The sequence below is a fragment of the Thalassophryne amazonica genome, chromosome 4, assembly GCF_902500255.1.
Source record: "Thalassophryne amazonica chromosome 4, fThaAma1.1, whole genome shotgun sequence".
NCBI lineage: Eukaryota > Metazoa > Chordata > Actinopteri > Batrachoidiformes > Batrachoididae > Thalassophryne > Thalassophryne amazonica.
The window spans coordinates 119,157,965-119,181,413 of record NC_047106.1 but is presented as its reverse complement, the minus strand read 5'-3'; the positions used below and the strand labels follow the sequence as shown (position 1 = coordinate 119,181,413).

At 43.5% G+C, this 23,449-nt stretch overlaps 1 protein-coding gene across 4 annotated transcripts in view; it reads left to right on the top strand.

The window, feature by feature from the left end:
- LOC117508672 (rho GTPase-activating protein 42) overlaps nucleotides 1-23,449 on the top strand; it is a 356,336-nt gene that overhangs the window by 240,663 nt on the left and 92,224 nt on the right. For 2 of the 4 annotated variants that reach the window (XM_034168481.1, XM_034168482.1), the window contains exons 10-11: nucleotides 1,611-1,720; nucleotides 2,142-2,198. In XM_034168481.1, the coding sequence (XP_034024372.1) occupies nucleotides 1,611-1,720; nucleotides 2,142-2,198 (167 nt within the window). The remainder of the gene's footprint in view (nucleotides 1-1,610; nucleotides 1,721-2,141; nucleotides 2,199-23,449) is intronic. The other 2 variants (XM_034168483.1, XM_034168484.1) reach the window with 1 other exon arrangement.

The following is a 23,449-nucleotide window of genomic DNA, read 5'->3' as shown; positions in this document are numbered from 1 at the left end:
CAATCCGGAATATGTTGAAATGGCCACGTCTCCGTGAGGCAGCGCAAGCTAAGTGACCCAGCAGGATCAACTCTGCTGTCGTCCTCTCCTCTGGATCATAATGAAGCGCTCCACAACATATTGGAATGGCCACGGCTCCATGACGTGGCGCATTGTCCAGCAGTGCTTCGAGGGTGGGCATCTTTTGAGTTCATTTGATTTATTTCACAAGTCCCTTCAGCTGTTCCCTTGTTTTTTTTCACTTGGGCTCACCACAGCATACGGTACCTGAGGTGGATCTGCATGTTGATTGGGCATGGACCATGCACCATATCCTCCTCCTCCATCATCCTGTGTGCTCAGCAGGTTGGAGCTGGGAGGCAGCATATAACTTCCATTATGCTCCTCAATAAAAAACAAAAAACATTAAAGTCCAGACTGCGTGGACGGGAGTCCCAAATCCTGCTGCGACTGTGTTCACAGCCAGGCAGGCAGCTGAGCCAGGGCTGCGGGACTCGCTTGGCCACATCCAGAAGTACTGTTTCTCCCCTATTTTGGCATGCTCTCAGAGAAGCTCATGCGTGTCTCCCATGAGGAATGTCAGATCCTGATTTTGTCTCCAGTCACTCAAAATGTAGTTCCATCTGCTGTCAACTAGAGGTGGGCGGATCGATCCTAATATCGATAATATCGATACCAATGCTGGTATTGATATTGAACGATCCTCGTGTAAAAAGATCAATACTCAAGCTTTTTTTTTCTCTCCCGCACACACTGACTGCTGTGCATGCAGATTCATCAAAGTCTACTCTCTGTCTGTAAGAGCAGCGCTGCTCTGTGTCACACAACACGGAGCAGCGCCCCCCCCCCCCGGTCTTTTGTTGTTGTGCCGTCACGTGGCTCAGCAGCGCCAGCCAACAGCCATGCAGGAAGGCTCAGCCTGGCCCGTCCACTCAGCGCTCTCCTCGAGTCAACCCTCTACCTCAGGAGATTTTGTTTTAAGTTGTGTTGAGTGATATTTTTTTTAACAAAAATGTTGATTGTGATAATAAAGTATCTTGTTGTCACGTACAATGTTTGGCGAAATTCTAACCTAGATCTTTTGGATCCTTTGGCTCTATGAAGCTTACATATGAAAAAAGTATTGGTATCGGTATCGATATCGGCGATATTGGGCCTGTATTTACTTGGTACTGGATCAATACCAAAATTCCCGGTATTGCCCACCTCTACTGTCAACCCTTCACAAATGTCTCTCCTGATTTTCACGTTATGATTCATGGAGACTACATTCAGAGGGCTTTGTGATTCATCTCTGCGAACCGTTTGAACTATTCAAAATTTAGCCATGATGCGAGTGACGCCCACGAATTACCCCGCAAATCCCGTTGTCACAGACCAGTGAGATTGTACCCTGACGACTGCTGTAATTCATGTTACACCTAAAACACACCCATAGTTGATTATTTAAATAACTAAATCCAAACCCTTTGTACCCTTTGCCCTATTTTCTATGTAAATAGCTGCACACTCCAAATACACGTGCACTTCAGAGCATGCACCATAGATTGTCCAGTCAGGGCTTGTAGTTTTCATATGTATTTTGTTTTGCTTTATTTTATTGTTTTTAGAATGGACTTATCCTGAACCCAGCAGAGATGTTCAACCTCAAATCCTGCATTCGGAGGAAAACGGACTCCATCGACAAGCGGTTCTGCTTTGATATTGAAGTAATGGAAAGGTCTGTGGTTGCCTCAGTTATGTGCAAGTTCTACAAATCTCTTTTCACTTACATGGGTTGAAAATGTATTCACTGTGTGAAGTTTTGTTTAAAATGATTGCCCATAAAGACGGGCTCGTTTGAAACTAATAACGATATCTCTTCATCCATAATTTTCCCTCCTCGTTCTATTAGCAGTCACTTACCGTGAATTGTTATGCACAACATTTGACCATTCAAGAAAGATTCAGGTTTTAGTAGCATTTCAAAAAACTATTTGTTTAAATCAGTGTTTAACATTTTCAGCTTTGTTTATGTCCTGCATGTTCGTTAATGTCTCTCCTTGCCAAACAATTGCCTGATGTACTGTTTGTCCTCAACATGAATGTCTGCTTTGTTTTTAAACCCAACCCGCCTTTTCTCTGTGTTCATGTCGACATAGAAATGACATCTATCGTGGAACTCTTTTCAGACCACTTCAGTTTTTCTGTAAAGTCCGGTATGTGAACTGACCCGTGCTGACCTTTCAGATCAGTTGCATGTGGTGCATGTGTGCTGCCAATTAATCTCCAATCCAAACCGTCTAATGAAATGCTGATGTCTTTTTACCACTTCACAATTTCAGAATTTACTTCTTCACTGCCAGTTAAAGCATATACTTGGAGATTTTTTTTTTCCTCCTAGTCTGCAATTCTTTTCTTTTTTTTTTTACTTCACATTCTAAACCAAATGATCAATTTCTGTCTTTGTGACAGATTTGAAATCCTCTCACCTCATGGGCGCATTCACAACTGATTTGTATTGATTGTTTTATTGGAGAATAGAACAGTAGATTGTTGAAAGTGCCAACAGCTTTGGGTTTTATGAGATGGTCTTGTCCAACAATTTTTGAGAACTTTATATCGACTCAATATGGCATGGTATCTTTCAGAGTACAGAGGTTAGCTCATTTCTGTAGAGTTGTGCAGCACTACACCAGCATTCCTCACCCTTTGAGTGTTGCTGAGCGTGGAAAATAATTTTAGTTTATTGCAGGAAAACTCGTTTATCATAAATTGCAAGAGGGGTCATAAGTGCTTATTCCAGCAACAAGGACAATGTAAGCCAGTGGTGTCCAAACACATTCCAGAAAGGGTCAAGAGGGTGCAGGCTTTCTTTGCAGCCATTGACTCCAGCAGGTGATTTTACGGATGAACTCATCCCGTCTGCTCAAAGTGATGTTAGTCAAAAAAATAATAGAGGGGATATGCTTTGCAAACTTAATACCCATTACTACATTGGATGATGTCGAAATTGAGGATGGCCCAGTGGTTGTTCAAGCAATAGCAAAAGTTTTGTGTCTGCTACCTACAAAGCGTGTGGAATGTCTCAAACGTAAACCTACTTCTAGGCATCTTATATATGCTATTCTGGAACCACCCCTAAATCCAAACAGTTCAACTGTCAACCCCACTGAGGTCCTTAGTCTGGGTCTCATTAACATAAGATCACTGTCCTCAAAATCATTGTTGATTAATGATCTAATTATTGATCATCACTTAGATATGATTGAGTTATGTGAAACCTGGCATAAATCTACAGCTGTCCTCCCCTTAAATGAGGCCTGCCCACCAGCATATACATTTACTCACGTCCCTCATGATGCAAAGCAAGGCGGGGGTGTTGCTCTTATTTATAAATCAAGATTTAGCTTATTGGCTTTTGGGGGTCACAAATATAACTCGTTTGAGCATCTGATTCTCCGCTTTGCTCAGGATATTACACATTGCGAAGGTCAGAAGTATAAAAATCAGCCATACTACTTTGGCACTGTATATAGGCCTCCTGGCCCACATTTTGAATTCTTAGATGAATTTGGTGCATTCATCTCTAACTTCTCAACTAGTGCAGATAACATTCAGATCATTGGTGACTTTAATGTTCATATAAATAAGCCTTCTGATCCCCTCTGCAAATCATTTATAGAAATTGTGGATGCATTCGGATTTTGGCAATGCATTCGAGACTCGACGCACATTAATGGAAATACCCTGGATCTGGTTCTTGCACGTGGTATTGCTATCACGAATATTGACATCATGCTTCTTACATCAGTGGTCTCTGATCACTCACTTATTAAGTTTGCAGTTTCGCTGCCGTGTTTAGTAGAACAACAACCTTATATATCACTACGGCGATGCATCAACTCCTCAACTAAGACTAAACTTGAAGCTAGACTGCTTCACATTTGGCAAATACCCAATCAGTAGACAGTCTTGTGGATAGTTTAAACTCAGTGCTCAAAACTGCACTCGACATGATTGCGCCACCTGTGTTAAAACCGTTCTCCCCCAAATCACAGTCACCTTGGTTCAGTGATTACCTGCGTGACCTCAAGCATAAGGCAAGAGGTCTAGAACGGAAATGGCGTTGTTCAAAATTAGAAGTATTCCACCTTGCATGGCATGATGCTATCTTAGACTATAAGCATGCATTATTGACGACAAAGCGGACTTATTACTCTGATTTGATCAACAAAAACAAGCATAACTCAAAGTTCTTGTTCGACATGGTGGCAACACTTATTCATGGACAACTACCTGTAGTTCGCTGTCCTTTTACAGCACAAGATTTCCTGGATTACTTTGAGAAGAAAATAGAAGACATTAGGTTAAACATATCCCAGCATGCCTTAACCCAGCCAATACACCCTGCTATTGAGGTGGGCACCATGACTGAGGTGTTACCTAGATTTACAGAATTTACAGAAAAATCATATACCAACAAAACTGTTTAAGGACCTGTGGCCGACTCTTGGGCCAACTGTGCTGGAAATTATTAATCTTTCTTTAACTTCTGGAACTGTTCCTAAATGTTTCAAATCTGCAGTGATTAAACCATTACTTAAGAAACCTAATCTTGACCCTAGTGTGTTGAAAAACTATCGGCCGATGTCAAATCTGTCATTTTGCTCTAAAATTTTGGATAAAGTGGTGTCACGGCAGCTCGTGGACTATCTTACCGAGAATAATCTCTTTGAGCCACTGCAGTCTGTTCTAGAAAATATCGTTCCACAGAGACGGCTCTCACTAAAGTGGTGAGTGATCTTCTGCTTACAATAGATTAGGACACCACTACGGTTCTGGTGCTGTTAGAGCTCAGTGCTGCATTTGATACCGTGGATCATCATATTCTACTTGATAAGCTGGAAAATCATTTTGGGATTACTGAGGGTGCCCTTGCATGGCTGACGTCATACTTAACCAGTCGTTCTCACTGTGTTTTGTACAGTAACACTACCTCTAACCTTATTGACATGAAATTTGGGGTTCCACAGGCATCCGTCTTAGGCCCCCTACTTTTCTCCCTTTATATAGCTCCCCTTGGGCACATATTGCGGTGTTTTGGGATTACCTTTCACTGTTATAGTGATGATACTCAGTTATACGGTGCTCTGAAAAAGTGTTTGCCCCCTTGACCCTTTACATGTTAGATTTTTATTAGGACATCAAAAAACAAAACACAAATTCAGGCCTTGTACATTAGAATTTCCAAAATCACCCTCTTTAAACTCACAGTGATAGTAAATCTCTACAGTTTGATATAAATTAATTAAAAATCTAAAAGCCAAAATGATGGTGTGAATAAATAAGTGCCCCCTTTAGTATAGCACATGTAAACCATCACTTTTATATGCAGTTTTCTTCGGACAAGTCAGGGGATGGATACGCGAACATTCCCAAGACATTGACTATGTCTTGGACATTATTTACATGAATTATGAAGAAATACAAACAGTATAGCACTTTTTAAAAAAATATGTGTGGAGTAGATAGTTCTCAAAAACTGAGTGACTGTATAAGAAGGTGAAGAGTGAGGAAAGCCACCAAGCCACCAGGACAACCCTGAAGAAGTTATAGACTTCTGTGGCTGTGATTGAAGAGATTTTGCATAGTGCACGTTTTGCAATTTGTATCACTACTCCTGCCTTCATAGTGGAGTTGCACAGAGAATAATTTTCTTTCAACAAAACATCAAATGTATGCCTGAACCTCCAGTGTGCCTTCTGGCAAATTGTAGCTGAACTTTCAAGTGTTTTTTTTTTTCCTTTCTTTTTTTATAGAAACCTTCTCTATACCACCAGTGCTATACTGTTTGTATTTTTTTCATAATTCATGTAAATAATGTCCAAGACATAGTCAGTGTCTTGGGAATGTTCACGTATCCATCCCCTGACTTGTCTGAAGAAAACTGTATATAAAGGTGATGGTTTACATGTGCTATACTAAAAGGGGCACTTACTTATTCACACCATCATTTTGGCTTTTAGATTTTATTTAATTTATATCAAACTGTAGAGATTTACTTTTACTGTGAGTTTAAAGAGCATGATTTTTGAAATTCTAATATACAAGGCCTGAATTTTTGTTTTGTTTTTTGATGTCCTAATAAAAATCTAACATGTAAAGGTTCAAGGGGGCAAACACTTTTTCACAGCACTGTACATGCCGATAACTGCTGGTAATCTTGTTCATATAAAACCCTTAGAAGATTGCCTTGCATCAGTGAGAAGATGGATGTCTAGAAACTTCCTACTTTTCAACTCTGATAAGACTGAAATGATGGTTCTTGGTCCAGTGAGACATTGGCATCAATTTGACCAGTTAACGCTTAGCCTAGGCTCGTGTGTCATACATCACACTGTGAGGAACCTTGGGGTAATTTTTGATCCTACATTGTCCTTTGACCTCCACATTAGAAATATTACTAGGACTGCTTTCTTCCATCTGCGAAATATAGTGAAGATTCGTCCCATCCTGTCTATGGCTGATGCTGAGGCCCTGATCCATGTGTTTATCTCTTCTAGATTGGACTACTGCAGTGTTCTATTTTCTGGTTTACCGCAGTCCAGCAGTAGGGCTCTTCAGTTGGTTCAAAATGCTGCAGCCAGACTTTTGACATGAAGCAGAAAGTTTGACCACATACACCCATTTTGGCGTCTCTTCACTGGCTTCCTGTCCCAGTGAGATCAGATTTTAAGGTTCTGCTGCTAGTCTATAAAATTGTTCACGGACTGGCACCTCCCTACCTAGCTGACCTAATTAAACCTTACGTACCGGCCCGGGCTTTGCATTCTCAGGGTGCAGGACTACTTTGTGTTCCTAGGCTGAATAACAAGTCTGCAGGTCATAGAGCTTTCTCTTATTGTGCCCCTGTTCTGTGGAATGATCTCCCAACATCAGTTAAACAGTCAGATTCTGTGGAGACTTTCAAGTCCAGACTTAGGACGCACTTATTTTCCCTTTGGTATGGCTAGCATACTGATATAGTTTTGTTTTATGCTTTTTACTCTTTTAATTAATTTTATTAGGAAACAGAGCGTACCGCGGCCTCAATTTTACCTAAATTCTGGGTCTTTTAGTGAAACTTAGGGCTAGTGGCCGGCGATCACCTTAGTATTTCTTCTGTTTCCTTCTTGTTTAATGCTGGCAAATTATACAGTATTTCTTGTCTTTCTGATGCCTGATTCTGTTTTTTCTCTCTGTTTAAGGTGCAGCTCCATCCAGAGATGGGAGTTGTATTTGTGCTGACAACCCTCCTGTCCTTTGTACCAACAGCATTTCTTGTATATTTGTTTTGTGAATTGTTCTGTAATTTATGTCTGTAGCATGGCTCAAGCAGAGGGTCACCCCTTTGAGTCTGGTCTGCTTGAGGTTTCTTCCTCAGAGGGAGTTTTTCCTTACCACTGTTACTCTGGGGGTGAGTAAGGTTAGACCTTACTTGTGTGAAGCATCTTGAGGCAACTCTGTTGTGATTTGGTGCTATATAAATTAAATTAAATTGAAATCACCTGCTGGAGTCAGTGGTTGCAAAGAATCCCTGCAACCCTCCTGGCCCTTTCTGGAATGTTTTTGGACACCACTGATAAGCCAAGCTCCAGTCAGCTTCCAGCTCATCCATTCAATCTTATCCTAATAAACATGACATTGCACCTATAGTCAGAATCAAGCCATTCACCTCTGAATCGCAGTACCATCTGGGTAACAAGGATGTTTTCTCAATTTTACAATCCTTTCAGTAATTCCCCTTTTAAGGTATTTTCTTTTTATGTAATGCCCATGTGCTGCCCATCAAAATGTTCAGGACATTCTTGACTTTTTAAATGAGTGAGAGATGTGTGTCTTCAACAGAGGTGAGATGAAGTCACTCTCAAGTCATGAATCAGCAAGTCCCAAGTTAAGTCTCAAGTCATAATGACCACCAAATGTTTGCAAGTCGACTTGAGGCTTCACTTGGGACTTGCAGGTTGATGACTTGAGAATGACTTGACAGTGGCTTTGTCGCACCTCTGGTTTTCCAACACTGGATGAAAGATATAATTTGACCTTAATTCTGAAATTATGAAATGTTTTCCCAAATTCTTTAATTTATGAGTGGAAAACATTTTTATTCATGTGGATGAACTGTTTTGGTTTTATAAATGGGTTTGCCAAAGGTCACAAGAGTAGTGTAATATATAAAATCATCAAGACACATGTTCAAATTTGTGACATTAGTAGCAGTTGAGAAGTATTGAGGTTACCCAGAAAAAGTAGAGTTTGGTTCTTCATCTTTTGCATTCTGAGCAACCAACATTTCTCAAGAATGTGTGATGTGTTGACTCATTGGGTACAATGTTGAGAAATGTTGGTGTCTCAGAATGCAAAAGATGGAGAACCACAACCTAAATTTTCTGGGTCAGACTCAAAATGTCTCAGTCGCCCCTCGTATGTTCATCCTTGGAGACATTCAATTCAATTTATTTGCACAGCACCAAATCACAACATACTAAGTCACCCCATACTAAGTCTGTCGTTACTAAGCCCCAAACCAAGCGCATTTCTTTCCTCTGGTAGGTGTTGCACAAGCATATCACTGAGCATGCGCATGGTGTCACGTGGCCTCTCCCCTCCACATAGAGGCCATACAGAGTAACTTAACATTTTATTTTATTTTATTTTATTTTATTTTTGTCTTGGTTCATCATGGGATTCATTTTCATTGTGGGCAGAATGTTGAAGAGTCGATTGATGTCTGTGATAAACGCTGACATGAATGAATGAGGTGCTGTGACTCTTTCAACTTTTAAAGTAAGTTAATTTTGTTGTTGTGGCACAAAGCGCTGGCCTTCTCTGGTTCAGGCTGAGAAATGCACAAAAGACAGAGGGACTCTTTTAAAATGTTACATTTCTTCAGCCACAAAAAGGAACTAAAGTATTTTCAGTTTTCCAAAATCAGGACACTTTATATGGATAAGTTCTCATCAGGATGTGATGATGAATCCGACTGAAACAACAAGGTAAGATTAAGACTTTATATTCACTCCGTGTGTGAATGGTTTTAATATTTGTAACAGTCTGAATTGTTCGCACAAGGACTGCAGCTTTCAGTTGTTGAGCCAATCAGTAGACAGCATCAATGGATGTATTTCGACTTATGAGTAAATTGCAAGAAACGTGTGTAAACAATCACATAGCTTACTTACAACTTATGGCCCATGTACACATTGAAAATATTGTGCCATGCCCAAAATGTTTCGACGAACTCACCGTATTACAGCATATGTCAGCGTGCTTCAATGTGTTCTTAACTTACCCATAACTTATTAGATGTATGCCTGCATATGCCAGCGTTTTTAACATGGTCAGTATACGCTGACTAAATCGTCAAGGTGTGACAGGGGTGTTGGTTGCCTGACCATTTGTTTTGGCCATTCTACCAATTACAAATTCCATGTACATACAGTGACTTCACAGTCACACCATTGGTCAAATCTCTCAAACGTGATAGAAATTAAATAAAAATATCAATAACAAAATGATGGGTTGCATAAGTAATGACATCTTTTAGTATAACAGCAGATAGCTGTTGACTCCAGACAAATTTACCATCGAGTGCAATTTTTTTAAATGACTGATGTAAGTGAAGTCCCAGACAACTTGAGTGACTTGAAAATGTTCATCTATCCGTCCCCTGACTTGTATCCAGGAAATTGGATATAAAAGTGATGATTCACTTTTACCACCTAGCTGTTTACCAAAAGTACACAATGTACTTTTACCACCTAGCTATTTACCAAAATACACATCGAACTAAAACTGAGTATAAACACCACTTACCTGTATTTACTTTAATGGGTTTCAAACTGATAAAGACCTGTATTATGTTCAATAAAAGTTCAGCTCTATGACTAATGCGGTTAAATATATTCATCATTTAATTGTGAAGCTTCTGGATAAGCCATATTTCATGAAAGATAGTTGAGAATTTTAATTTTCTACATCAATTTTCACTTCCCTTCTCTATCACACACATGCACGTGCCAGAGGGTGCACTCTGTTATTCAAAAAGCCGCACAGGTCATCATAGCAGAATTCCTGTCCTCTGCAGCAGCAGACTGCAGGTGACAACATGAGACACGGTAATTTTTCAGTGCAAGCAACGCAGACAATAATTTACATTGAAAGATATGGTGTTTTGTAAAGTGTTATATTAAAACAGAGGTGCACTGTGCGCTGCTTGATATATTGTCTGCATTAAAGCGAGAGTGCCACCCGCATTAAACTTACAAAATTTAGTTTCTCCTGAAAACCCAGCATTATAATAGCGGACTATTTTTTAAACGTCTTGTAAAATTGCAGCTCATTTTAATCAAGAGAACATAATTATCTTGGGGGAATTCCATAATGAATATCTTTATTTTTCTTTTAATGCCGTCTGCCGTCTGTGTGTGTGTGCGTGCATGAGCTTTTGAAAAGACCAGACATTAGCTTGATGTAATGCATGACATATGTGAAATGTCTTATCAATCACTGCAGAGGTGTTATCAGATTCCAAAGACAGAATTTTTCATTTTAGAAGTGTTTATTTCCCACTAGCTTTTACATAATGTACAAGAAACATCTTAGTTTTATACATAAACACCGTGGCTTTAGAGCATTTTCCCCAATGTTGGAGGGGAGGAACCTGAGTGAGACAAGCCAGCATACATCATTGTACCTCTCTAGTCTGATTGGCTACCACCATGTTCTTCCCCTAATAAGCCAGTTTTGACCATAGACATTATATACATAGACGTCTCATGGACTGCCGCTGCCTATTGGACCCAATGTATCAGCGCAGGGGTCATCTTGGCTGGGTCCCTATTGCACCCCCATTGCATTCATTTCTACTGTGTAAGGTGTGTCCCCAACTACAATAATCTGTAACTTCCCAGATTTTTACCAGATTTTCTCATGGTTTGGTTTGTTAGAAACAGCAGAGATTCCATTAGGATACAGGATGCTGTCACACATTTAAAATACGTACTTTTATGCTGAAAGATTTTGTCTTATGCTCTGTAACAAAGGCCAGGAAAAGAAAGTTCCAGGTCATTCCAGGGTCTTAAACTACCTTGTTAGGCTTGCAACTGGGGCTGGGGAGCTAAAACCCTTGAACTGTTTTGCACAGCTTCTTGCGTGTGCTGAAAATTCGCTTAAGTGTTGCAATACTAGTTGGATGGAAATACAGCTAATGAACTTTCGTTAATGAGGTAAAAGGAAGAGTGCATTTGTGCACATTTCCATCTACTTGTTATGTGCTTTTGTTTCACAATTCCAAATTTCATGCTACAGTCATTTACGGTGTCTGTATTTCACAAAGGCTGCACCACATCGCAAAATTAACTAGACTGGAGTTACAGAGTGCCAGCACACGCAAGAAGCAGTGCAAAACAGCTGTGAGAAAATCGGATGAAAATTCGGGGAGTTATGGATTATCGTAGTTGAGGATACACCTTCCGCAGAACAAATAAATGCACTGGCCAGCCAAGATGGCAGCCGCGCTGAGACGTCGGCTCCAGTCCATGAGGTGTCTTCGTTTATAGTTCACTTATATAATGTCTGAGTTTTGACTTGAAGTGCCACAGGGCTGCTGGGTAAGTTTAAATGTCAAGTCATACAAACCGTGCATTCCCAAGATCACAAACAAAAAGCAAATGCATGAAAAATAAATAAATAAAAACTGAAATCCCAAATACTGTCATCATCTTTATCAAAAGCAGTAAATCGCAATATTAGAAATCACAGTTTATCTCTATGTTATACAAGGTCTGTTAGAAAAGTATCCGACCTTATTATTTTTTTCAAAAACCATATGGATTTGAATCACGTGTGATTGCATCAGACAAGCTTGAACCCTCATGCGCATGCGTGAGTTTTTTCATGCCTGTCGGTTGCTTCATTCGCCTGTGAGCAGGCTTTGAGTGAGGTGTGGTCTACCCCTCTCGTCTATTTTTTATTGCAAATAAATGTCTGAACGATTTGGATCTTTGCCGCATCAATTTTTTTCCAGAAACTGCAAGAGACCTCCAGGTGGACACCGTTCGAAAAATTAATATGGCTTTCAGGGACGATTTTATGGGGATTAAACAGATTATGGGGTGTTACTGCCCCTTTAAGGACGGCCCACAACTGCTGAGAGCGCAGGCTGACACCCCGCACAAACAACCAGATCATTTCCAACGTGAAAGCTTTGTTGATCTGGGACCTCGTCTGACTTTCACAAAAAGGCAGAAGATGTGGACATCAGCACTTTTTCCGGCACATTCCACCGTTACAGGAGTTTTTTTTTTTCATGGAAAAAGAAGCCGAGGGATGCGCCACGGAGCCATTCATTACGCGGGACAAAACCACCTCGGTGTTGGTCTCACAGGAAGGCTTAAAGGTGGAATTCAGACGGATTCCGGTTGCTTTCCAGTTGTGTGAATATCCGATTGTGATTGTGCATGAGCTGAACATGCCAGAACATGTTCTGTGAGGCTTCATCACGGCGTTTCTTTTCGCCATGCAGCTCCGCCGCGACGCGCGGAATTCCTCCACCTTTGTTCCTCTTTCCATGACAAAAACTCCTGTAACAGTGAAATGTGCCATTCATTTCTAAACTGGAAGCTGTCTTGATCCGGTATGTCCTCTGACTAGCACAGGAATTGTGAAAAGACGTGGACATCAGCACTTTTTCCGGCACATTAAGACAGACGTGCGGAGGAGTTCGGCGCGTCGTGGTGCAGCCGCTCGGCGCAAAGAAACGCCATGATGAAGCCTCACAGGACATGTTGGGGCTTGTCCAGCTCAAGCTCAATTTCTCAGATATTCACACGACAGAAAAGCAACCGGAATCCGTCTGAAAGCCGTCCTAAGAGATCAACACCGAGGTGGTTTTGTGCCGCGTCAAGAGCGGTATGGTGGCGCGTCCCTCGGCTTCTTTTTCCATGAAAAACAAACTCCTGTAACGGTGGAATGTGCCGGAAAAAGTGCTGATGTCTACATCTTCTGCCTTTTTGTGAAAGTCAGACGAGGTCCCGGATCAACAAAGCTTTCACGTTGGAAATGATCTGGTTGTTTGTGCGGCGTGTCAGCCTGTCCGTCGGCGCTGGGAATGCGCTGTGCTCTCAGCAGTTGTGAGCCGTCCTTAAAGGGGCAGTAACACCCCATAATCTGTTTAATCCCCATAAAATCGTCCCTGAAAGCCATATTAATTTTTCGAACGGTGTCCACCTGGAGGTCTCTTACAGTTTCTGGAAAAAAATTGATGCAGCAAAGATCCAAATCGTTCAGACATTTATTTGCAATAAAAAATAGACGAGAGGGGTAGACCACACCTCACTCAAAGCCTGCTCACAGGCGAATGAAGCAACCGACAGGCATGAAAAAACTCACGTATGCGCATGAGGGTTCAAGCTTGGCTGACGCAATCACACGTGATTCAAATCCATATGGGTTTTGAAAAAAATAATAAGGTCGGATACTTTTCTAACAGACCTCGTATTTATAAACCATTAATAAAGCTAACTAGAAGCATTCAGAGAGTGCAAACCTCCGCCAAGGCCATGGGGTCACTGACGCCATAACATCTACATGCCGTGGAATCATTGAACCTAAAAAAGTCTAACAATGATATTTGCTCAGTAGTAAAAAAAAAGTTTCATCTGCTACTGTCATCTGAGCACTGATACTGATATTGCATGTGCTTATAGACAAAAACAAATAAGAGACAAAATTCAATTTATTATTCAACTAAACTGCAAATATATGAATTTTTTCACATTTATGAAACACTTCTCTAAACAAGGCCATAGGGTCACTGACCCTAAAGAGATTCCCTCCTTGGCACAGTGATCTATTTCTTTTTCTCTCTTTCTCTAAAATTGTATATAATAATCACTAGATTATTAATATATAAACAAAAATAAGTTTAAGAAATATTACAATTTGAAAACACATGCACTCGAATGTGATGACAGCTGCAACTGCTTAATGCTAACTTTTAACATTGAAAATGCCATAGACATGCTAACGCATTAGCATCAGGATCCAGATCGCGATCCAGATCACCACTAAAATTTAATCACTTGTTCCTCTTGTCATTTCCAACCACTCCACAAAATTTCATCAAAATCTGTTCAAAACCTTTTGAGTTATCCTGCTGACAAACAGACAAACAAACACAACCAAAAACATAACCTCCTTGGCGGAGGTAAATAGAGTGCCTTTATTCAGAGAGTAGCAACAACTGAGAACGCCACTATTTTGGGGCCATTTGTGCTGAACTGAGTGAGCCTTTTGTGTTTTCAACTTTTTTTGGTTTTGTTTTTTTAAATCACTTAACCACATACAGCAACGCATCCAGATACAGGTACTATCAAAATAAATATAAAAATAGTTGATATCAAATTTACATGAATTTACAATTTATGATTTATTTAATTAATTTAAAGCCTAATTTGTGCTTCTGTAACTCATGCAATGACATGACAGTTTTAAAGTTGTCCATTGCTGGATTATGCTTTATTCTGGATTAATTTGTTCTCCAACAAGCTTTTCTTTCTACAATCATCACCTCCAATTCAAAGGTAAGGTGTACAATTTCTGTTTTTATGACTCCTTGTTGTAATTTTGCAGACTTTTTTGCCAAATGTATGTGATCCCGAAATGTAATCAAGCATGCACACTGCCAAAACTATTAAAATATGAGAGGAAAGAGTGAAAGCATAAAAGCGTCAAATCACAGCCTTTTGTGCTGTCTGATTTAACAGGTGCACGTCAGGCTGCAGATCTGAGTCTGAGCATGGTTCAAAAAAAATAAATGGTTGGGTTTTAATCACAGACATGACTCCGGTCCCACATGCTCTGGGTTTTTAATGGAAATACATTGTTATCGGATGGGATATTTTATCTGATGTGAGTGAAAAATCCGTTATACAGAATCCCTTATATATGATGTTCATTACATGGAAAACCATTCAAAAAACATCCAGTTTATACAGTGACAGTTTAGGTGAATTTTACTGTACATGGGACTGAGCAATAAAGTTACCTACCTCGCAAAGTTTTAATGATGATGAATCACCGCTGAATTTATTTTCCCAAATTTTTCTTCCGTTCAGATCTCAAGGGAATCTGTACATCTTGAAGCCCTTGTGGGGTCTATTTGTGCATCCAAATGCACAACAACCTGGAATTTTCAGAGAATAAATAAATTAAATAGCTGGATTTACATGCAGATAGATGAACACAGAACACTATTTTGGCCACAAGATGGTACCATGAGTCATGTGACCATTTTTTTTTTAGCTCATCATGTCGCTACTCTCTGAATAAAGGGAGTTTAGAGCTAACAGCTCACCCATATTGCATTCACAAACACAAAACAAATACACAAAAAATAAATAAACACAAAATAAAATCCTAAACATGGTCATCGTTTTTATATAAAGCAGTAAATTGCAGCATTAACTGTCTATCTCTGCATTATATTTATAAACTGTTACAGGAACGGTTCACCCATGTTGCACTCATAAACATTACACAAACCAAAACAAATGCAGGAAAATAAATAAATAAAAAATAAAATCCCAAACACAGTCATTATTTTTAACAAATGCGGTAAATTATAGAATTAAGAACCAGAGTTTATTACTATACTATTATATTGATAAACTAATGGGTCACCTGTATTGTCTTCATAAACACAAAACAAATGCACAAAAAATAAAATTACTTACTTTTGAACTGTTTACATACCATTATTGTTTGTTTGTTTTGTTTTGTTTCAAATTTTTATTTTGAATCATTGAGAAAGTTACAAGACATAATTGATATACCCTCTTGGTCACAGAACTAGTATGTGACTCCTGGCCAATTCCATTCCCAACATTTTGTTGTTGTTTTTTAAACAAAACAAAAAATAGAACATGGGATGCCTTTGATAAAAGACAAAAATCACCAAGAGACTTAATCTTCATGACTAAAATAAATAAACATAAATAAAATGACGGAAAAAAATTATAATATTACTTACTTGTCTAAGTACCTTTTCTTTATACTGACATGTCTTGTGTATTCAATGTTTCTGCATATTGTCTTTGGTTAGCCTGACATAAAATGAGCGTTTTGACCATCCATCCATCCATTTTCTTCTGCTTTATCCGGAGTCGGGTCGCGGGGGCAGCAGCTCGAGCAAAGCTGCCCAGACCTCCCAATCCACACACACCTCCCCCAGCTCCTCTGGGAAACCCCAAGGCGTTCCCAAGCCAGCCGAGAGATATAGTCCCTCCAGCGTGTCCTGGGTCTTCCCCGGGGCCTCCTCCCAGTGGGACGTGCCCGGAACACCTCTCCAGTGAGGCGTCCAGGGGGCATCCGGAAAAGATGCCCGAGCCACCTCAGCTGACTCTTTTCGACGTGGAGGAGCAGCGGCTCGACTCCAAGCTCCTCCCGACTGACCGAGCTCCTCACCCTATCTCTAAGGGAGCGCCCAGCCACCCTGCGGAGGAAACTCATCTTGGCCGCTTGTACTCGCGATCTTGTTCTTTCAGTCATGAGCCAAATCTCATGACCATAGGTGAGGATCGGAATGTAGATCGATCGGTAAATCGAGAGCTTTGCCCCCCTACTCAGCTCTCTCTTCACCGCGACAGTCCGATACAGTGAACGCATCACTGCAGATGCTGCACCGATCCGTCTATCGATCTCACGCTCCATCCGTCCCTCACTCATGAACAGGACCCCGAGATACTTAAAACTCCTCCACTTGAGGCAAGGATGCTCCACCGACCTGAAGAGGGCAAAGCACCTTTTTCCGGTCGAGAACCATGGCCTCGGATTTGGAGGTGCTGATTTTCATCCCGGACACTTCACACTCGGCTGCAAACTGCCCCAGTGCATGCTGAAGGTCCTGATTTGACGAAGCCAACAGAACCACATCGTCCGCAAACAGCAGAGACGAGATTCTGTTGTTCCCAAACCAGACCCCCTCTACACCCTGACTGTGCCTAGAAATTCTGTCCATAAAAATAATGAACAGAACCGGTGACAAAGGGCAGCCCTGGCGGAGGCCAACGTGCACTGGAAACAGGTTTGACTTACTACCGGCAATGCGTACCAAGCTCCTGCTGCGGTCGTACAGGGACCGGCTAGCCCTTAGCAAAGGACCCCGGACCCCGTACTCCCGGAGCACTCCCCACAGGGTGCCCCGAGGGACATGGTCGAATGCCTTCTCCGGATCCACAAAACATGTGGACTGGTTGGGCAAACTCCCATGAACCCTCGAGCACCTGATGGAGCATGTAGAGCTGGTCCAGTGTGCCGCAACCAGGACAAAAACCACACTGCTCCTCCTGAATCCGAGGTTCGACCATCGGTCGAATTCTCCTCTCCAGTACTCTGGAATAGACCTTACCGAGGAGGCTGAGGAGTGTGATCCCCCTATAGTTGGAACACACCCTCCGGTCCCCCTTCTTAAACAGAGGGACCACCACCCTGGTCTGGCAATCCAGAGGCACTGTCCCCGATCGCCACGTGATGTTGCAGAGGCGTGTCAGCCAAGACAGCCCCACAACATCCAGAGACTTAAGGTACTCAGGACGGATTTCATCCACCCCAGGAGCCTTGCCACCGAGGAGCTTTCTAACCACCTCGGTGACTTCGGCCTGGGTAATGGATGAGTCCGCCTCTGAGTCCCCAATCTCTGCTTCCTCTTCGGAAGACGTGACGATGGGATTGAGGAGATTCTCGAAGTACTCCTTCCACCGCCCGACCACATCCCCAGTCAGGGTCAACAGCTCCCCACCCGCACCGTAAACAATGTGGGTGGAGAGCTGCTTCCGCCTCCTGAGGCGTTGGATGGTTTGCCAGAATCTCTTCGAGGCTGACCAATAGTCCGCCTCCCCAAACTCCTCCCAGACCCGAGTTTTTGCCTCTGCGACCGCATGGGCTGCGGCACGCTTGGCCTGCCGGTACCTGTCAGCTGCCTCTGGGGTCCCACCTACCAACAAAGATAAGTAGGACTCCTTCTTCAGCTTGACGGCATCCCTTACTTCCGGTGTCCACCACCGGGTTCGGGGATTGCCACCGCGACAGGCACCAGAGACCTTGCGACCACAGCTATGAGTAGCCGCATCGACAATGGAGGTGGAGAACATGGGCCACTCGGACTCCATGTCGCCAACCTCCCCCTGGATCTGGGAGAAGCTCTCCCGGAGGTGGGAGTTGAAGACCTCGCTGACAGAGGGCTCCGCCAGTCGTTCCCAGCAGACCCTCACAATATGTTTGGGCCTGCCAGGTCTGACCGGCTTCCTACCCTCCCAGCGGATCCAACTCACCACCGGATGGTGATCAGTCGACAGCTCTGCCCCTGTCTTCACTCGAGTGTCCGAGACATGTGGCCGGAGGTCAGATGATACGACTACAAAGTTGATCATCGACCTCCGGCTGAGGGTGTCCTGGTGCCACGTGCACTAAGGACACCCTTGTGCTTGAACATGGTGTTCGTGATGGACAAACTGTGACTAGCACAGAAGTCCAACAACTGAACACCACTCGGGTTCAGATCGGGGAGGCCGTGCTTCCCGATCACCCCCCTCCAGGTCTCACTGTCGCTGCCCACGTGGGCGTTGAAATCCCCCAGGAGAGCAATGGAGTCCCCAGTCGTAGCGCTATCTAGTACCCCTCCCAGGGACTCCAGGAAGGTCGGGTACTCTGCACTGCTGCTCTGCCCGTAGGCCGAGACAACGGTGAGAGACCTGTCCCTGACCCGAAGGCGTAGGGACGCGACCCTCTCGTTCACCGGAGTGAACTCCAACACTTGGGGAGACACTGAGCTGGGGAGCAATAAGCAATGCAACCCCAGCTCTTCGCCTCTCCCCGTGGGTGACACCAGAAAAATGAAGCGTCCAGCCCATCTCCAGGAGTTGGGTACCAGAGCCCAAGCTGTGCGTGGAGGTGAGCCCGACTATCTCTGGTCAGTAGCTCTCAACCTCCCGCACAAGCTCAGGCTCCTTCCCCCCTAGCGTGGTGACATTCCACGTCCCAACAGCCAGGGGCTGTGAGCATGGACCGGGCTGCCGGGCCACCCGCCCTCGACCGCCACCACTATGGTTTTGACCATAATTTCTAAAATTTGTTCATTTGTAATCGGAGTGAAAAAGTCATTCTTTCCATCTGGAACGTTTTGTTAACAGTTACTATCCATTTTCCAAGCTTTGGTGGTTCAGTGCCTGGTCACAGCCTTTTTGCCAGCAGTTATTAAAAATCTATATAAATATGTATTTTTGAATGAATTTCAGTCCTACCCATAATTAAAGGAGTAAATTCAAAGGGTATTGTAACCCTGAATATAGATTCCATATTTTTGTGTATGTCCTTCCACAATTGTTTTATTATTGGTCAATCCCAAAATATGTGCCAGTGATTGCCATCTTGGCTTCCACACTGTCTCCAGCACTTAAGCTCCTCCCTTACAATGAGTTTTTTGCTTTGGAGTAATAAAAAATCTAATTAAACATTTCCAGTTGAATTCTCTCCAGGAATGTGAATGTGCATTTCCACACAGATATACAGTAACCTCGTCATTCTTCATCGGTCATTATAATGGAGCCATCCTTTTCCCATTTCATTTTCACATATTGTGTTGAATATGACTTTTTATTCATAAACCCTTTATATAATCTAGATATTAGACCTTTTTTGATTTGCACTGTATGAATTTAGTATTTCCTTAAGCACATCCAGAGGGAAACATATTTCTATATTAATATAGTGGCACACTTGGAAATATCTATCGAAATCTTGTTTTCTCAGATTATGACTTGTTCATGATCTGTTCATGACATGTTCGTGATCTGTTTGTTATGTGTCGACGCGGATTGAGGAGCGAACCTGCGTCAGACAGGACCCAGCGCTAAAAATAACCAGAAAACGGTTCCAAACAAAAACTATTATACACCTGTGTTTAAAAGTGTAAAAACATAAAAAAAACAACGTCCCTCTGGTGGAGTTATCGTGGCTCGCTCTCCAGCGCCCGCAAGGATTAAAGCCGGCGCTCCTGGACTTCCTACCACCGCCAAACACCCCCCAGGTGGACACGACAAACTGATTCTCTGTGAAGCAAAGAGACGGTGAGGTAAATCAACAGATACAACTATATCTTCCAATAAACACACGCTGCCAGCAACACACTCAGGTCAGTGTCCTTTCTTTTACTTTATGCAAATGAGCAGCCTCTCACAACAAGTGGAGGATCACTTATCCTTCACGCCACAGCAGTGAGAAGCAAACTACGCAATTCTCTTTACAATTCCAGTACACTGTGTAACAAAACACCAAGTTACTATCAACAAGTACTTAAACACTTAATTACCTTTCGTGTGTGCTGACAGCATGTGTCCTCACCCCTCCCTGCTTCACGGGCTCGATGTGTCAAAACCCAGGCGCGGTCCTCAGCGTCTCACAAACGAACGTCACAAGGTCGAGTTCCCGGCAGTTCTGCTTGAATCACACATGACTTAAATGCAGAACGCCATCCAATTATCTGCTTCAGCTGCAAGTCGTCCAGGTTGCACGTGAGCACCAAGCACAGGTGCTTTCCATGATGTTGATGAGGGTGAAGACTCTTCAGCCAGCACCTTCTTCACAGACAAATCAGCCCTCATGCCACCTGGAGAGCAAAGAAAAGAAAAGAACACCAAAACATCCAGCCACGCCCCCCCCAACACACAACAGTACCCCCCCATCAACGGGAAGCCTCCCGGCGACCGAACAGACCAGGCCCGAGAACAGCCCCTCCCTCCGGGGTCCACGTCAGGAAGCAGACGGCAAGACAGGCACCGCAGCTGGAAGGCCGGCTGGAATCAACAAAAGCCCCAAAACATTCCCCAGAACAAGTCCACTCACACAAAAAAAAACATAAAACCCACCCAAAACCTCCCCAGGGGACCGTCCCATCAAACCCCGGGAGGAAAAGAAAAACTCCAAAACACAAAAACCCAACACAGTCCCACAACACAGTACAAACGTAGATGCATAAAAGAAAAATAACAAACAACCCCCCCCAGAATGACCTGCAGAGCCCAACCCCCCCTCAGAAGGCCTTCATTGCCAGTTCCAGGAGGAACAGCCAAAACCGTGATCCCACAAAGGTCCCCAGGTATACATGGAGTGAAACGGTGCCCCCCAGGGGACCGTATCATCAACCCCAGGAGGCACCCTCCCCACAACCCCGGAACCCCAGATCCGGTCACACTTGGCCGGCCGGTCCCAAGCCAATTCCCCCCCCCAGAGGACCGTCCCATCAACCCTGGAGGCGGAACCCGGAAGGAAACAAAATAAAACCAAAAACCAACCCCCGGAGGACAACCAAAAACAACCCCGGGGGGATATAAAACGACCATAAACCCCGTTGCCCTCCCCGGCACCCCAAAAGACCCCAGGTCCCTCCCAGAGCCCTTTGGCGGCTCTATTGTGGCAAACGGCACAAAATAGTAAGCCGGAGAAGGGAACAGGTAAAAACTAACCCAGCTCCAACCCCAAAGCGCAGCGGAGAACCGGAAATACGTCCGGTGCCCCAACTCGACCAAACCCCAGCCACTCGGGAGGGGTGGAACTACCGAAATGGCAAACAGCAACAGATCGGCCCACCCCTCCGACTGAGGCATGTCTCCGCTGCACCACACCCCGGCAACACCCATGACAATCGGTCCAAAGGCTCACCGAGGCTGGAGTGGAACCGGGCCCTAACCAAACCAAAAAGAACGCCTCTAACACCCCCCCCCTAGGTGCAGAGGTCTTCTGAGAATGCTCAGCGTGACCAACCTGCACCACCCCACAACCCACAAGACAAGCGGTCTAAGGGCAAGTGAGGTTGGGGTTAGGAATGTAGAGAAATAAAAACAACAAAACAAAACGACCCAACAACCCAAACAGAAAATACCTAAAAACACAGACACAATTGACAGGTAAGTGAGCCCAGGCGGGCTTCTGACCGCCTATCACTCCACCAGATACGCCCCTACCACCCCAAACAAGTATAACCCCTGATTAAAGAAACCAAACATTTACGTGTGCTAGAAATTTTTTTTTTATTTTATTTTATTTTTTTTAATTTTTGTTATGTGGGTTCTGTTGTCTGTCCAAGAACACTTGGAGTTACGTCACCGCCATTTCTCTTGACGCCCACGTGTCGGGGCAACACAGGAATCTCGACTTGTCCAAGCTGCATGGGCTCGTCAATAGGAGGAGCCGGAGGTCCCGTCGGAGGAGCAGCAGTGGGGCGAAGAAGAGGCGGCCCAGCTTTGTGTCGGGGAAAGCCCCGAGACAAAAAAAAAAAAACCGCTCTAATGGGCGTCCTCTCTCGCGTCCACGCTCCTTCATCCGATCATCTAGACGAATCACCAACGATATTAGCTCGTCTAAATCGTTTGGCTCATCACGGACCGCCAGCTCGTCTTTTAATGACTCATTTAACCCGTCCACAAATACGCCTCGTAAAACTGCGGCATTCCAACCTGTGGGTGACGGAGTTATCGGCACCGATATCGATAGTGCCGCAGCTGGAGCAGCAGGAAGCAGAACAGCTTGCGCTGCAAGCTCCGTAACACGGGCATCTGTTTGTTTAATTTGGTTCGCGAGATGCTGTAATTGCTCCCGTATGTTCTCCAAGTGTTCCTGAACTTTTTCGACAAAAGGAACCGCTTCTGCCGCTGGGTCCATTATGGAATGGCCGGGAACTACTGTTATGTGTCGACACGGATTGAGGAGCGAACCTGCGTCAGACAGGACCCAGCGCTAAAAATAACCAGAAAACGGTTCCAAACAAAAACTATTTATTATACACCTGTGTTTAAAAGTGTAAAAACATAAAAAAAAACAACGTCCCTCTGGTGGAGTTATCGTGGCTCGCTCTCCAGCGCCCGCAAGGATTAAAGCCGGCGCTCCTGGACTTCCTACCACCGCCAAACACCCCCCAGGTGGACATGACAAACTGATTCTCTGTGAAGCAAAGAGACGGTGAGGTAAATCAACAGATACAACTATATCTTCCAATAAACACACGCTGCCAGCAACACACTCAGGTCAGTGTCCTTTCTTTTACTTTATGCAAATGAGCAGCCTCTCACAACAAGTGGAGGATCACTTATCCTTCACGCCACAGCAGTGAGAAGCAAACTACGCAATTCTCTTTACAATTCCAGTACACTGTGTAACAAAACACCAAGTTACTATCAACAAGTACTTAAACACTTAATTACCTTTCGTGTGTGCTGACAGCGTGTGTCCTCACCCCTCCCTGCTTCACGGGCTCGATGTGTCAAAACCCAGGCGCGGTCCTCAGCGTCTCACAAACGAACGTCACAAGGTCGAGTTCCCGGCAGTTCTGCTTGAATCACACATGACTTAAATGCAGAACGCCATCCAATTATCT